Here is a 15578-nt window from a genome sequence, read left to right as displayed (position 1 = left end):
ACTAGCACATATGGACACGGCCGTGTCTCGCTTGCTGGTCTGAATAGAAGAGCCGCCAGCTATTAGCATCAAGCTGACAAGCTTTGTCAGATTCCCGATGGTCATGATGAATCATTTCAGTCAGCAGGCTTGCGAGAGGGTGAGAAAAAAAAACACACACAGAATGCATAGCTGATTGCATTGTTTTGACACCACTGACCAAGCCCTTCCCTTTGACTTTTTAGGGGCATGGAAAAACCACAAAACATGGAAATCAATATTGCCCTTACATTGAGGCCAGATGTTCTTTTACGTCGACACAATCAGTTCCAGATTTCAGGCAACGGAACACACTTTACCTGGCATGACCAACAGATTCCTCAAAGAAATAAAACAAGTTGACAATGCATTTGGCTCACAGGAGCACCAGCAAACAAAGTGATTTTTTTTTTTCCTCCCTAAGGGCTGAAGACATCTATAAATACATGCACCGTATTTGACATGGTATGGCAGCCACAAGGTGGAACGCAAGCTTCACCTTCCAGCCCAGCGGTGATAAGTGAATCCAAAGACCAGGCCAAGTAGTCTAAGCCAAGAATTGCAAGACCACCTAAGCGAGAGATAATTTAGCTGGGAGAAAAAAAAAATGAAGCTGAGCAGTTGAGTAAAGAACGTATGCGGAGCAGAGGGTGAAAGATGCTTTTCTTGGGAGTTCAAAAAGGTGAAAGCAATAAACATTTGCCTTTTCTCTGTGCAGTAAGAAACATGGACATGCAACTAGACTTTGTGTGTAGCTTAAAAGAAATTAAAAAAAGCACAATATAACTTGGAATGTGTTGACACGAACCAAAAATGACAGAAGAGCACACTAGTGGATCGTTGAAGCAGGTCCAAAGAGAGCGTCATGTGCGGCAGCGTTTAAGATTATTATCTTACGGAAATGATCGTAAAGCAATAAAAAAGGATCACTTTGGATTTCAGTGGAATAAAGGAAGAGCACTTTGTCAAAAGCTCATTTAGGTCCGTAAACCTTCACACAACCCCAGCACAGCGCACTTCAATAAGAATCCCTCGATAGTCTTGAGATTTTGTTCATTTTTTGTTTGGTGTACTGATTTGCAGAGAACCACATGCAGCAGAACAGCTCATCCATGTTTTTGGTCAGGCCCAGATTCATGACTTTGTACATGTTAGCCGCATGGCCCAGCTTGTCACTTTTAACAGCTCCGTGTCAATTTATATCGTGTATATATACAAAGGGCACGCACGCACGCACGAGAAGTGTTTAACGATCGTAAGAGTTCGTATGAACTCGCCTTCACCTCGAATGCCTAAATCAGAAGTCGACTGGTGCCAAGAATGTGCGAATCGCACGGGCTTATCATAACAGGAAATGCCACGGTGGACAGAACAATCTACAAAATGTCACAATCAATAGAGCAGTAGATTTATTTATTTATCTTCGAGTCAGAAGATGATGTGTTGGCTGAGAATGCGTTCATTTATTTAAACGATCAACATACTGTCACCGAATAATGTACAACGTACGATAAGCTACTTTGTCACAAGTTTTTTTCAAAATGGAGAGTTGCTATGGCTTATCTGATAAATTTGTCAATTTTAAAAGAATAAATAATAATTAAGCAAAAGGATGTTTGTTGCAAAAATCTTTGTTTTGTTTCCTGATAGATATAAACAGCAGGGCAAATATTGATCATTCATTTGGAGCAGCTTGCATGCTGTCCACTTTAAAAAGCATCTGGTATGATGATGAGATTTTAAAGACAACAAGGCTGACGTGTTTGTATCCAGCTGTTATGTTTTGGAGTGGCTGATTGCAAGCAATGCTACTTCTGTCCTTGCCACCTGGCTCCTTGCATGGCCACCATGTGTTTTTAACTCTGCAGCCAAACAAAAAGAGGTCTGAGGGCACAGGAGGGCTTTGTCACGCCACATAGCAGCTGGCTCTCTGGCTCGCGAGGAGGGACCGCAGCCAATCCCGGCCGATCCATGAATTATAACAGATACTGCCATAAAATTGTGACACATACGATGAAGCTGAAGTCCTCTGCCACAGACATGATCAGAGAAAACATCATGAGTAAAAGTTGAAAATGAAACACGCCTCGGGGATCAATAAACTTCTGATTCAAATTCCTCATTAACTTAATCATGCAGCTGTCATCAAACCGACACACGATTTTCCAGAACACTCATTCTCGGAAATCAACCTGCTATGCTGAGCATAAAAAAACATGACAACTTACTCTAATAATGATAAGCGCAATCATAAATAATGCAGAGTCACGACAAGTTAGTTAAATAAAAGAATCGAAAACTAAATGAAAAATATCTAGCAATACATATATATATAAAATTCAAGCTCAGACTCGCACCCAAAAACCTAATGTTGCTGGGTTTGAAACTTGTGCTTCTAATTACAGAAAAGTTTTTCTTTCTGTTGGTGATTGTTCCTTTTGATCTGGAACTATTCTTTCCTCAGAAGAATAATGTGAGAATGTATTTAATTAGCATGGAGGTACATTGGTTACGCAAAGCCTGCATAGATATACACAACCCAGACATGACCCAGACACTAAGTCTACTGTGAGTATTTTCACGCTACACACAGAGGTTTGTCACATCATGGCCTCCTTAGAGAAAATACAAGCTTGCTTCCAGACCAATGCATCATTCAACTGGCCCAAGTTGAAAGACAGCAAGTGAGCAGCTGCTGATGGGGGAATAAAGTTTGTATCATTGAGGATATTGTGGCTGGACAGCTGTCCTAATGGTCTAAAAATAACACCTAAGTCATATATCTAATGATCCTCATTTCAACACATTAACAGACAATCAAATAATAATCATGTCTAAGAGTTTTCAATTAATGGCGTACATTATAGTGGATCACCACGATTTGTATTGAAAAAAAATCTATACTGTATATCTCTCTTTATTTTTATTTATTATTCAGCGTTTCACAAAACAACACCCCAAAAATATTTAAAAAATGATCTTTTTAAATATTAGTAAAAAATAAAATAAAAAATAAATCTCCAATAGATGAATTTGCAGTGGTCAATTGTATACTTCCAACAGTAAAATGGTTTCACTGCCTTAAACAAGTGACTTTTGTCTCAATTTGCTGACCTCATTGGCTGAGTCCGAAGCGCCGTCTTCAGATCTTCCACCACCTTGTTCCTCATTTCCATTTCCTCCTCATCAAAGGCAAACAGGGTCTGCATCTGGTGAGAACATTGAAAAAAGCTGATGACCATCCAGTGAATCATTCAGAATTTGGATTTCATTTACAAACAGCACTCTCTTGAGCAAGATGTTTTAGACACCGGAAAGCCACAGTTAATATTATGTCGTTTCGTTTGAACAAACTCCAGCATGACAGCAGTTGAAATCAAGATGGCGGAAAAGAGCATTGGAAAAAAAGCTCCTCGTCCAGAGTTCGATATTTTGATGTAACATCAAGGCTGCGTGTCATATCAAAGTGCTTCTCTGCTGACGTCCAACAGGACCGCAAGGTCTTCTGTTTAATTTATGGTCTTCCATCATTGAAACTACATGGACAAGTGTGTGTGTGTTTTACAAGCAAGTCACAGTGGCTACCTATTAATTGACTGAAGAGGAATGTATTTAAAAGAGGGCTCCATTTTCTTAAACAAAAGGACATCTAGGTGTAAATATTCCACAGTGAGAAAGGACATATGACCTAACAATAAGCGGCGAGCTAAAAACAGCCTCCATATGTTTGACGACTTCACAAGGCTTCTTGTCTGTCCGACGTGTGAATGTTTAATGGAGAAAGAGTTCAGTCAAAACAACCATTGTGTCGACTTAGCCCTACGTCCAGATGGTAGGAACGCTCTTCGCCAAGAAGCTCTGGCAATAAATCCTTTGTGAGTCAACGGGAAGTTAGACACAAATGTCGGGGAGACAAATGCATCCTAGGTTCACCCTGTACACAAGTCTCTTTTTGACATCTGTTATTTGTAAGTGCATTCTAACCTGGGTCCAGTCTGCACATGGGGATATGATTAAAACCGCTTGGTGCAACAGACGAGGGGATTCCACTCAACCAGTATTTTGGAGCCACAAATACTCCCTGAAGCACTGATGCTTCATTAACTGCACGAACAATGAGTACAACCAATCAAATTCTTAATTGGAACCATGTACGTGTGGAAAATATGTTTGGCAATTCCCAGTTTTAAACTGAACCGAAACTATCGATATGTCTCCATATAGCTTATTAGGAAATATGTAACATGAAGGTGCAAACAAGCTGAAGTTGATTTGGGCTGTTAACCTCTCTTCATTTCTTGTGGTTCGGAGCTCTGATGCTGAATGTACAAAGTGACGCAACGGAGTAATGGAAACCCTCATCAGAGTAACCGCAAGAACATTTGAAATATCACTCAGTGGCCATGAAGTAATTTCAGGGATGTGATTGTGACATGATTTTATGAATGAACACCAAGATGCCGGGTTGCTCGGTAATCTTGTTGGGCCTCCAAGCAAAAATGAGCTCATGCAATAACTCGGCTACTGTAGAAGGAGGTTCTCCCTGGTGAGCTCTATCTCATAGGAGCCAAGACGTGAAGTCATTGTCAAACAAATCAACTGCGAATTATTTGAACGTTCCCTTGTCAAGATGCTGCAAGGCAATGAAGAAATAATGGGAATGTGCAAAAAATAGATTGCTCAAGAGTTGTTAAAGATTAAAATGGAGAAATTGCCTTATATGCACATGTCGTTTTCTTCTTGTGTTTTGTGCAAGCTTTTTCTTTCTTAAAAACGCCCCTTGAAGTCTTTTATAATCTTGGAACATTTTCTTGTAGTCAGTCCGTCCATCCACATGGGTTCCAGCTGATGGCTCTGTGGGGCAAATTGGCCTAACGTACAATAAGACAAAACAACTATCGCAGCAGTTGTGCTCAAAATAATACTGAGAGCATGGCTGACCACTTGTTTTCATTGGCAGCCAAAAAAAAAAAAAAAAGTCACGGCTAGAAGTAATGAGCAGTTCCATCTTGGCCTCCCTCCACGTCTCCGACAGCCATTCCCACTGAGTGTTGTGTGTAAAACTGGCCTGTTTGTCATCACAGTGTGGGAGAACGCTGGGGTCGCACTGATGGAATTTGGCCATGCAGTCAGCAAAGCATGACAATCAACCCACCCTCCAAAAAAAATAGTCACTTCTTCGTCCCATACTGGAGGAAAGTGATGATGCGGTAGGACAGCTGGGATTTATCAAGAATATCATTTATTTCGGAATTCCATTGAGAAGAAGTAAGACTTACAGCAGCCATGGAGTTTATTCGGTCAATGTAGTAGTCAGGCCAGCTTGTAGCCAGCTTGTTCGGGTCTTCTTGTTCCTGTCCAGAGATAAATAAACAAAGTGTCAAACATTGATTTTTACTTTTAACGACCAAATGGAAAAGGCAAATAAACCACATCTCAAAATGTTCCACCTAGGACTGAAGACTATTGTGTGCAAGAACCAGACAACCCAAAAATCTGATTAAGACTCAGATAATTACTATAATCAGCTTGGCAATGATACCTTTAAGAACTTTGGTGTTGTCTACCGTAAGGACTTTACACTTGGATTTATTGGATACTCATCAAAGTTGCCAGACTTTCTGCTGCTGTTGAGACGGTGGTTGTCTGATCTTAAGATACAGTTCGTTAAGATAAAGTTAAATGTATCTGAATGACTGCATAAATTGTTAGAATACATTAGAAGTCAGTCAAACCGCAGACATTGCCAGACAGATCTTGAAGTTGAGATTAACCTTGGTTTGCCTCTTTCCTAAAAGCTCTTAAAAAAAAAAATTCAATGCAATTTACTCTTTCAGTTCCACAAGCAAGACTAAGTGGTGTAATTTATTGACTATTGTGTTCAAAGAATTATTTGTTATAGAGCAGGGGTGCCCAGCCTGTCTATTGTGGTTGACTAGTAGACCGCGGACTGCTCCCAAGATGACCGTGAGGAATGAATACATTTTTGTAATTTGTGTGTGTGTGTGTGTGGTGGGGGGGGTTTATAAGTAGACCGTATATTTTGTTAGTGTAGACTACAACCTGCGGACCCTGCTAGTCTCATGTCCAAAAAAAGTGAGCAAACCTTTAACCTAAAGTAGCACATGATTTCCAATTCAATACTGAGATTTGATATTCATCTGATATCAGCCCCCCTAAAAAAAAAAACAGTATCGGATTATATGAGTACATTCAAAACCTTGGATTTTAGCACTCGTATACAAAAAATCCATTAGAGACTCCGCTCCTGCTGTTCTATCCAGCAGTGACTGGCTCTCGTATACAGAGCCAGCATGTAACCCAAATGTTTGGAATAAATGGATCGTATTTTCTCATACCTACTGTTGCTGACTATCGTCAAGTCTCCTCTAACATTTCATGCCAAATGAAATATAAGCACGTGTTGATATTGATGATGTCGGTACTCTAGGCTGCAATATTGAACCGGAAGCGATTGGGGCAATCCGAGTTCGTGTCACATATGGCTATTTGAAATATACTTGATTGTAAAATGTCGGTAGTCATATTTGATTCCTTTCCTTGCAAAATAGATTCCAGTTGCATGCTCAGCTGAAACATAGGAGCAGGAAGCCCATCAGTTTCACTCACACGCAACATACATTCCACGTGTCTGGTGACATTAAATACGATTTACATTCAAAGCTGGAGCAGAGGTGGAAAGGAATCCCCGGCAGACTGTGAAGTATTCTTATTCCGAAGGATATTCTTCTCCATTTGACAACATTTTGATGGCTGTCCTGACTCAAGCTAGAATTCACAAATATTTGATTGTGCGTGTGACAGATGGTTGGATTTTCGAGCGGGACTGGGATGCAAGATTAGATGAAATTACACTTTTCAGATCCCTTTGGGTTATACAACAAGCCATTCTCAACATTTAACAGCAGGAGTCACCAATTCCGCTCCCCAGGCCGGGTCAGAGACATAAAACATGTCGGACAGCGGACCCCGAGGACCAGAATTGGTGACTCCTGTCTTGCAGTGTTTCTCCGACAATAACAGATTTCACAGACTGCAAAAGACCGACGAATCTATCTTGTAAATCAACACTGCTCTCTGTGTGTCTGCGCTGATGAAAGGTGCTGATATAAAGTCTCCAAGTTGTTCCACAGTTCAACCTTTGCGGCCCTTGCTTTGTACACAAAGCCACAGTTATGTTGGAGCAGAAAAGGGTCTTCCCTAAAATGTTCCCATGATGTAAGTTGCAAAGAATTCTTCAAATCACTTCAATATACCGAAGCTTGTGTGTCATGGATCGTGCCCAGGCAGCTACAATAGCACTTTGTTAAAACATTGCGATATTATTCTGAAATGAATATTTTGCATATTCTCCGCTCCAACTGCCACCACAACACCTTCCCGATAGGCATTGAGGGAGACTGTCCAACATTCAAAACATTCTAAATCTCCATGGGGGGAGATTTATCTACGGAAGGCTAGCTTATAAAATATCACCTAAAAAGAGAGGAAATGGACAGGATATTAAATCCTTGGACATGATGTAACACTTGCCATTGCCATTTCCTACAAGTTTCCAGCGTCACGGAATTGTACCAAGAGGGCAGCCTCAAGCAGCACATGTCTGAAAGCCTTGAAAGATATTTTACTGGTACACAGTTTCCATGTTACGCTTATTTTTGTTGAAGGCAGCTCTGAAGCCACAAAGAAACCTTTATTTGGCGTGTTTACGTGAAAACATACAAACGATCGAATTTGGACCCAATTGTTTGAACTTGACGCCAACTGGAAACTCAACTGGAATTCTTTCATGGGTAGCTACATTAGATCTTGGTTTAGTATCAAGTTAGCTGTCTTTCTGTCACCGTGTTATACAACCACAACAAGTGACGACGTCGCCAAGCGGAGGGACACAAGGCAAGTAGTGTTCGTCACGGGGAGGAAGGAACGAGTGAGCAATATTTTGCGGTCTCTATGTTCAAATGGCTGCCACGCTGTCATTCCACAGAGGACAGGGCACTACTGTGCTAAAGCCAAGCTACAAATGTGCAGTGTAACACTTGAAATTTGTGAGTCCTTGCAGACAGTATATATGGACTCCTGGATGCCGAAGCACACGTAGACAAGTGAGGTATTCTCCAATATTGCCTCCAACCATGAATGGAGTATTTGTTTAGCTCTTCTTCCAGCTTGCTGACATGGGCAAGCCCGCTTTGGCCCCTTGCTTTTCTGACCAGGACACACAGTTGTTTTATTTGTTTCACCTTTAAACATATTTCACGCCGTGTCCTCCACGAGACCTGAACAGACCTCAGATTGTTTCCCTTTTCATGGTAACTCAAGAATGTCCTAACCTGTCATGTGTTTACTCATTTATGCCATCAGAAGCACTGAGCCTTCAGGATTTAGAGACAAAAATGTTGGTTATATTAGCAAAGAGGCACAAGGGAGGGTTTAACGTCATCTGTTGAATTTTCTATTGAGAGAATGAGGAGCTCTTTTTCCTCCAAGTGCAATGTCATTTCCTGCAGAATATTTGACCACAAAGTGAGGCTGGAGTTTTTGGGAAAGGGATATTAAGCAAATGGGAGATGTTTTGGCAAGGCAACGGGGGTGAACTAGAGGGCTAACCAGAACTTTCATGGTATGTTGACTATCGTACAGCAGAGCTAGGACATAGGACACTTGCGACTTATGTCGCTAATGTTTTCCATGTAGGATATTCTGTAAGCTGGTAATTCTTGTGCGTCATCGAGCAACAATGTTTATGCCAAAGCAGAAATTAGAAGTTGGGTTTGGGCCCGACTGTGTGACTGAGCTGATTTGAAAACTGGCTCGGGTGAAAGCTGCCCTTCAATAACAAAAGAACTTACCTTCTTTTTACTGCAGTAGATTTGCCATTTCTTCTCATCTGGCAAAGCAAACATGGCCTCTCTATTCTTATCCGTCAAATCCAACTCGTCCTGTAACAAAGAAGAATTTATATTTTGAATAATTATATACGTTTATACATACAGGTCTTTTTTTTTTATTGCTATATCCATCTACAGAAACAATCGTGAATTCGCAGGGGGGAAATGAATTGTCCAATCCTCTCCCCGACCACAGAAGAGTATTTACATTCACTCTGTTGCTCTGTTCAATTCCTCAGCCGTGCACACGGAGCCTCCTTCTCCTTTTGAAATGCATATGAGCCCAGGAAATGAGTCCATGTTTGCCAAAGAGGAAAAGAAAAGTATTGAGAGGACATACATAGCTAAATGTGGAACAGGAGACAGAACAAGAAATGCCTTCATGGACAAAGAGGTAGGCAATGAATAAATCAAAAACTGTCGGACAACCAAAACATCAAGGATATGATGAGATCCTTAAGAAGCAGGGCTTTGTGCTCCAGCTAAAACTAATCTCATCATAATGGTTATGGGACCATGACGTCAACCAGAAGCACCGCGACCCCCAAGGTCCCCCTAGACTGAGGATGGCCAACAGTGCCAGGGGTAGAGGGCCCCCTTGAAACCAGCCTCGGAGCTTTTTTTTATTTAATCCATTGAGCTGAGTGAGGTGCACGCTGCGAGCCTGACACGTTAAAGAGTGACATCATCTCTCATCCATTGCTTTCAATACCAGAACCAATTATAGTGAGTTTTAAAAAGGAACAAGCTGAATGGTGTGAACTTGAAGGACATACAGATAGAAGCTTCAAAGGAGCTTGAAAATCACAGGTCCAAGAATTTTTCATTTCATAGACTGTGACTCTAACCCCAATATGCTCCTCTCAAGGTCTGTACCCACCACAGAGGTCCACCACTCATTCATTAACATTTACCGATTTTGATTTAAACCGCAAACTACTCCTCACATTCTTCGGCTAAGCAATCAAATGGGCTTGTCTCAGCGGGCCTGTCGCTTTTTTCGCCGGGTCAAAACCCTGATGTCCAAGCTGCAGCTAATTACAAGACCTGATACTGGGAGCTTGTGCGGGAATCTGTGAAAATAAGACTTTTGGATTCAAACCAGATGGGAGCTGAAGCCAATAGTTGATCTCCGGCTACTTCACTCTGCCTTAGGGCTCTCCATTTAATGTCCGAGGCAGAGGAGAGATACGGGATGTGAAAGAAGGGTGGACGCAATGAAAAACAGCCTTGAAGCATCTGCGGAATGCAGGATTCTACAGTTTAGGGGATGTTTATGTTTACTTAAGGCTTTTACGTAACACTTAAATGACTGAGTGCTTGAAATTGCAGAGTAGCAAGAGGAGGAAAAAAGAAAAGGGAGAAGAAGGGCTAACACATCCTCTAAAGCACTCACCACATTTTTTGGGTGACGTGAGGATAAGCGCTTTGGATGATGAATGAATGAATGAATGAATATTATTATGTGACTCCACTGTCAAGATCGCAATACATTTACTGTTTTTCTCATTTTGATGTCACTAAAAGCACTTTGCATTTGTCGACACAGGACCATTGGAGTTGTGTTGGACTTCATCTGAACGTAGAGCAGAGATGATGTGTGGAAATTGGGTGGGCGAAGGATTTTTTTGTCACAACAGCCAAACACAATAAAAGGATTTTTCCTTTCCTTTCCTCTACCTCCACCTCTCTTCATGTTCCCATAGCAGATTTGCATGACATGTTCTTCCCTCATGACCTTAACGCAATAGCCCAAAACATTGAATCTCCACATAGTGAAAATTCCAAACAAAAGCAAAACACATTCCGCCTGGGCTGTACAGAACCTGTGCCGCCGTACATCGCCGCCAAACACACTCCAGTTGGGAATTCATATAAACCAAAGCTAATATTGATACACCTGCTGCTCAAAAAGGGAAAATACATACCTTGGGCTACTGAGAACCTTTCAATTTTTCAACAGCCTATCGACTACGGTAATGTTACAAATCAAAACGGTTGTCACGGTGTTGATGTGTGCGGCACACTGACGGACAGGCCTTATCATTCAATTTCCTGTTTCACGAGGCCAGTTGGCTTCTCAAATGTGCTGAATAATATTGAAGACTGAGACAATGTGGAAAAAAAAGAGAGTGAGGCAATGGAGGTAAAGTCCAGAGAGAAAATGGGGGCTCTCGGTACCCCTAGTTAACTGTGAAAATTGACAAAGTGCATCAAATGTCTGAAAAAATATGTCGACAGGAAGAGCAGAGGATAACTGAGTGTGAATGTGCGGGATAAAAAAGGGAGTGGGGTTATTATCTTGAGACCACTGAGTTCGAATGTGTCAGACTCCACCTAAAGGGGAAGTGTGCGCTCCAAGAATGACATCCTGCCTGGAGGCAACGTTTATTAACCGTTATTTCAAAGGTGGCTTGAATCATATTTCACACTGGCTACCATGGGGGCATAAAATAAAACACACCCTGCAGGCATCCTGGGCAAGATGAAAGTTATATTAGGCCGTAGGGGAATCACAGAAAAAGGTTTCTGTCGGTAATTAATTATTGAATTAAATCGACATTAAATCCAAGACCTTGTTTTTGAAGTTACAATGCCCAACTTTTTGTTTTAAAGAAATTATTGTGAGCAATGGGGGTAAATTTAATTAGAAGATGGCAAGACTTATAAATAAAGGCATGAACTTGATAAAAGTAAAACATTACAGTCTCATTGGCTTAGTTCCCTTTGTAAGACATCCCCTTAAAAACTCAAAACTAGTGCCTCGAAAAAAACTTGCTTCCTGCCTCCCTCATAAACTCTAAATAAGGCTTGACCACTTCCATAATATGGTTCCACTCATAGTAACATTAAAATGATGAGTTGAAAAGCCCAGACAGACAAGTGGAAATGCCTGTTGGAGGAAAGACCAAAGGAAGTCGGCCTCATCCCAGGGCGTGCCCTGGACTGGGGCCATCAATGAAGCAAGCCACTGCTTAAATAAATGAAGTCCCACATTTTGCCAAACCTGATAGTAGAAAGACTAGTGTTCTGTTTCTTTGGCTCAGAAAGTCTGAAATTAAATAGCAAGGGCAGAATAAAATTAAAAGAATTGTGAGGGCACAGAAAAACGGCAGTCGATGTGATGATGACATCATGTTTGGGATTTGCTTGACATTGTTTCAACCTCATCAATCTTCACGCACAGTCTGAGTCAATGAGGCTGAAAGAGAACGAGGGGTGGCTCATTGGATAATTTCAAGGCCCATGCTGAAATGTCCTTGAGTCTCAGCCATGCGTTTATGAATGAATGTGTGTGTGTGTGTGTGTGGTAGTGGTTGGATTGACTAGAAAATGAAAGAAATGACATAATTACAGTCTTTTTACCATTTCATCTCAAGTGTTGAGTGGAAAAGTGGATTTCAGTCAGTTTGAAATAAAAAAAAAATATAGCGTGTATGTTGCAGCAGTGGCAGTCGTTTGGATTTGGTTTAAGAACTTGATATTGGACATTTTATTGGGGAGGCATCGAAAACCCAAATTTCCAGAATACTTATAATTTTGCGCCATCTTCACTTTGACATTTCTCAATCAGAGAGTGGACATGCGATGATTATTTTGTACTGGGACAATATTAATTGGGATCCATCTTCAAAAAAAAAAAATCAGGCATATATTTGAATTTTTTGTAAATATTTGCAAATTGAAAATCAGAATTTATGATTATAATCACTGGGAATGATCGTCAATCTTTTTGAGCGTGAGCCAAGCTTGCATCTCTGGACCCAGTGGAAGATCCCATTATGGACTCTGGAGGTGGTTTCCTCCTACACTTGGCCCAGATCTGTCGCTCCCACTCCAGAGGCTCCATTGAGTCTTATTCACCTCCTCAAGAGAGTCTTTCATAGCAATAATCCCCTCGCACTGTTGCCAAGGAAACCTGCTAATAGGCGTCTTAATTTCACCCTGTGATGCAAAGCTTATGTTACAAATATTATTGTCGAGACCATGTGACTCGTCAATCTACATTCTGGCTCCACAGGTTGTTAGACACGTGGTAGAATATGTTGGAGGTAGCCCAATCGGGAAAGCAGATGGGGAATGCCGATGATTTATCCAGATTACCATGGACGGGTAGGAGCGTTTTGTGGATTGGTCAGCAAATATGAATCAAGTTGTCACAATGAGTTATGGACTAACAGGAGCATTTTTTCACATCTCTTTTGAACGAGAACTCATAACTGCAGCACCCAATGCCGTGAAGCTTCTCAAAAGCAAAACAGAGACATGACCCCGAGCACTGAACATCTGAGCTTGCGAAAAACAAAGTGCCAATCCAACCATCTCGAGAATAATCTATTCACAATATGTGGAAGGGACCTGAGCCAATAAGATGAGAGAACGCCAAATCCTCTTTTCCTCAAGGGTCAAAATGTTGCAAGAGGTTTTGATATCAAGTACGGCTCCCGCTGTTTTGATGGCTGTTCCTCTCAGGCATCCGTGTCAGGCTCATCAGCGGAAGTTGAAGAGAAAATATTGACTCCAAAATAAGCAGCAAATCCTCCTGTCCTTGTGACATAGGAAAGTTTTGCCTTATGAAAGGCAGATTAAACATGCCGGCGATATCTTCCTCTGAGAAAAGTAGCAAATGTAAAACAAAGAAAAATGCAGCTATGCAGACACTTCCAGAGAGAATCACTCGTTGGAAGAATCGTTTCTGGGAAACCTCAGCCTTGATAACAATGAAATATTTTGCAATGTCAAAGGAATGTCTATTTCCCCTAGCTTCTCCTGAATTGATCTGGACAGCTGCAGTAATCTATTCTGTTGGCGGTGAAGTTTAGCATCCAAGACAAAGACACGAGTGTGCCAGAACACTCTTGGAGCCAAAGAGCTGAAAACATTTGGAAATGAGGATGAGATGAAGTTGGGTAAAAAAAAGCCTGATGTCAAATGTACTCAAGTATGGAGGTAGACACTTACCACCAGCTCTGAGAAGCGAGCATGCAGCTCCTCAGCGGGCGGCATGGGGGCACTGAATTCCAGTAGCTGCAAGGGCACGCTGTCCTTTAGGTTGATCTCCGGGGGCTCGCTGCTACCGAAGCAGCACAGGAACCCCAGGCCCGCCCTTGTCCTCTTCCTGGGGGGCATGGTGCTTGCGGTAACACACGTGGCAGTGGTGGAGTGGAAGCCAAAATGTTTAGGAAGGGACCAAGGGGGGGATGAAGAGGTCAAGGCTGCTATCTAGGGGGCATGATCTGGAAAAAAAGAAAGAGAGAAACATTTTATTAAGATGAGAGTTTCCACTTAATGCTAAAAATGCTTAATGGCCCCCCCATTGCAACAAAACCAAGGCTTTACATTTTCACCCCTTTATCTAAGCGGACGGGCAAAGATCAGTGCAACAAGACAACAGAGTCAGCGGGGACGTGGATGATATGCGCAGCTGTCACTTCCACTTCAACAAAGGGCCCTCTTGTCCGCGAGGTACAATCGCGCCTCGGCAGTGCGTCTGTGAGTCGTTGTTCGGACACCGAGCTGCCCTAACGCTGCCCTTTCGCTTTTCAATAGAGCAGACTGTGTGTGCCCGACTACGTGTACAGTAGTGAATAACAACAACTCGACTTGGAGTCAAGCGATGAATAGGACGTATGAACCCTGGAGGATTTCCTCGGTGCTACAAAAGGGATATGGGTGCTCACTGAATCAAGGAATAATGCAGAGTTTACACTGTATTATGTATGGCCTTTGAAAAATCCCACACACGCACACAACCACACGTTACACCCACTGCCTTTCACAAATGGCAACAGTTTACCAGCATTTTGTGACCAAAGAAGTAAATCGAGCAGAAATGTTTGGCCCAAAAGGTTCTGTTTGGGCGTACTGAACAAGAGTTGTCAGTACTGTTTGAGCTAGTGACAAGAAATCTGTTTATTGCAGTTAACTCATTCAGGGATCCTTTTTAAGTTGGCTGGCAGTAAATGAGTGAAATATTAATATCGCTTTCATATTTTCTGATGTTTATGCATCATCGACGTTTGCGAGGAGAAGTAGTACGAGTGAGATTTCTGCAAGAAACTACGATCTGCTTTATGTTTACTGAGAAGGACCGCTCGCCATTTCTCTGCTTCGCTCTCATATGCGCTGCGCTGAGGCGTTCTCATTTCGTTGACTAAAAATAGCCGGCCGCTAAATTTTTTATGAACGCGCCAGGCCTTCAGCATGAGCTTAAAAGAGAGATAAAGGGAAAAGAAAAAAAACAACAGTGGCCTTCTAACAATGCTGATTTTCTTTTTCTGCTTCCTTGCATGTGTCTTGTGTTGGCGAGAGCAGAGCTGTGCGTTCTTCATTTGGAGAACACATCACTTGTAGGTTGCGTCCTCTGAGACACATCAGGATCAAATTAACAATAGGCCTCCTCTGCTTATCGTTTCTATCTATAATGTGGTCTATACTTTTTCAATTTCCTGGCAGTTATTGAATAAGTTGAGTTGAATTGAAATTAATTGAATTACCACAAATGAGATAATAATGTTTGGGTCCTCTGAGGCTCTGGTCTACTTGCTTAATTACTGCATCTTATTGCAGGAAAGGCAAACACACACACTGTGAGGTCTTTTTTAATTTTTTTTATTCATGCAATACATTTGCACATGCGTGTTTTCA

General features: G+C 41.7%; 1 protein-coding gene across 3 annotated transcripts in view; it reads right to left on the bottom strand.

Annotated features, from left to right (window-relative positions):
* daam2 (dishevelled associated activator of morphogenesis 2) overlaps positions 1–15578 on the bottom strand; it is a 49486-nt gene that overhangs the window by 15020 nt on the left and 18888 nt on the right. For all 3 annotated transcript variants that reach the window (XM_049739730.2, XM_049739733.2, XM_049739732.2), the window contains exons 2-5: positions 13893–14167; positions 8892–8981; positions 5298–5372; positions 3133–3227 (exon numbers count right to left, since the gene is read on the bottom strand). In XM_049739730.2, the coding sequence (XP_049595687.1) occupies positions 3133–3227; positions 5298–5372; positions 8892–8981; positions 13893–14060 (428 nt within the window). In that variant the 5' untranslated portion in view covers positions 14061–14167. The remainder of the gene's footprint in view (positions 1–3132; positions 3228–5297; positions 5373–8891; positions 8982–13892; positions 14168–15578) is intronic.

The sequence above is a fragment of the Syngnathus scovelli genome, chromosome 14, assembly GCF_024217435.2.
Source record: "Syngnathus scovelli strain Florida chromosome 14, RoL_Ssco_1.2, whole genome shotgun sequence".
NCBI classification, from domain to species: domain Eukaryota; kingdom Metazoa; phylum Chordata; class Actinopteri; order Syngnathiformes; family Syngnathidae; genus Syngnathus; species Syngnathus scovelli.
Note: the sequence above shows the minus strand (reverse complement) of the source record. Positions and strands in the feature narration are given on the sequence as shown.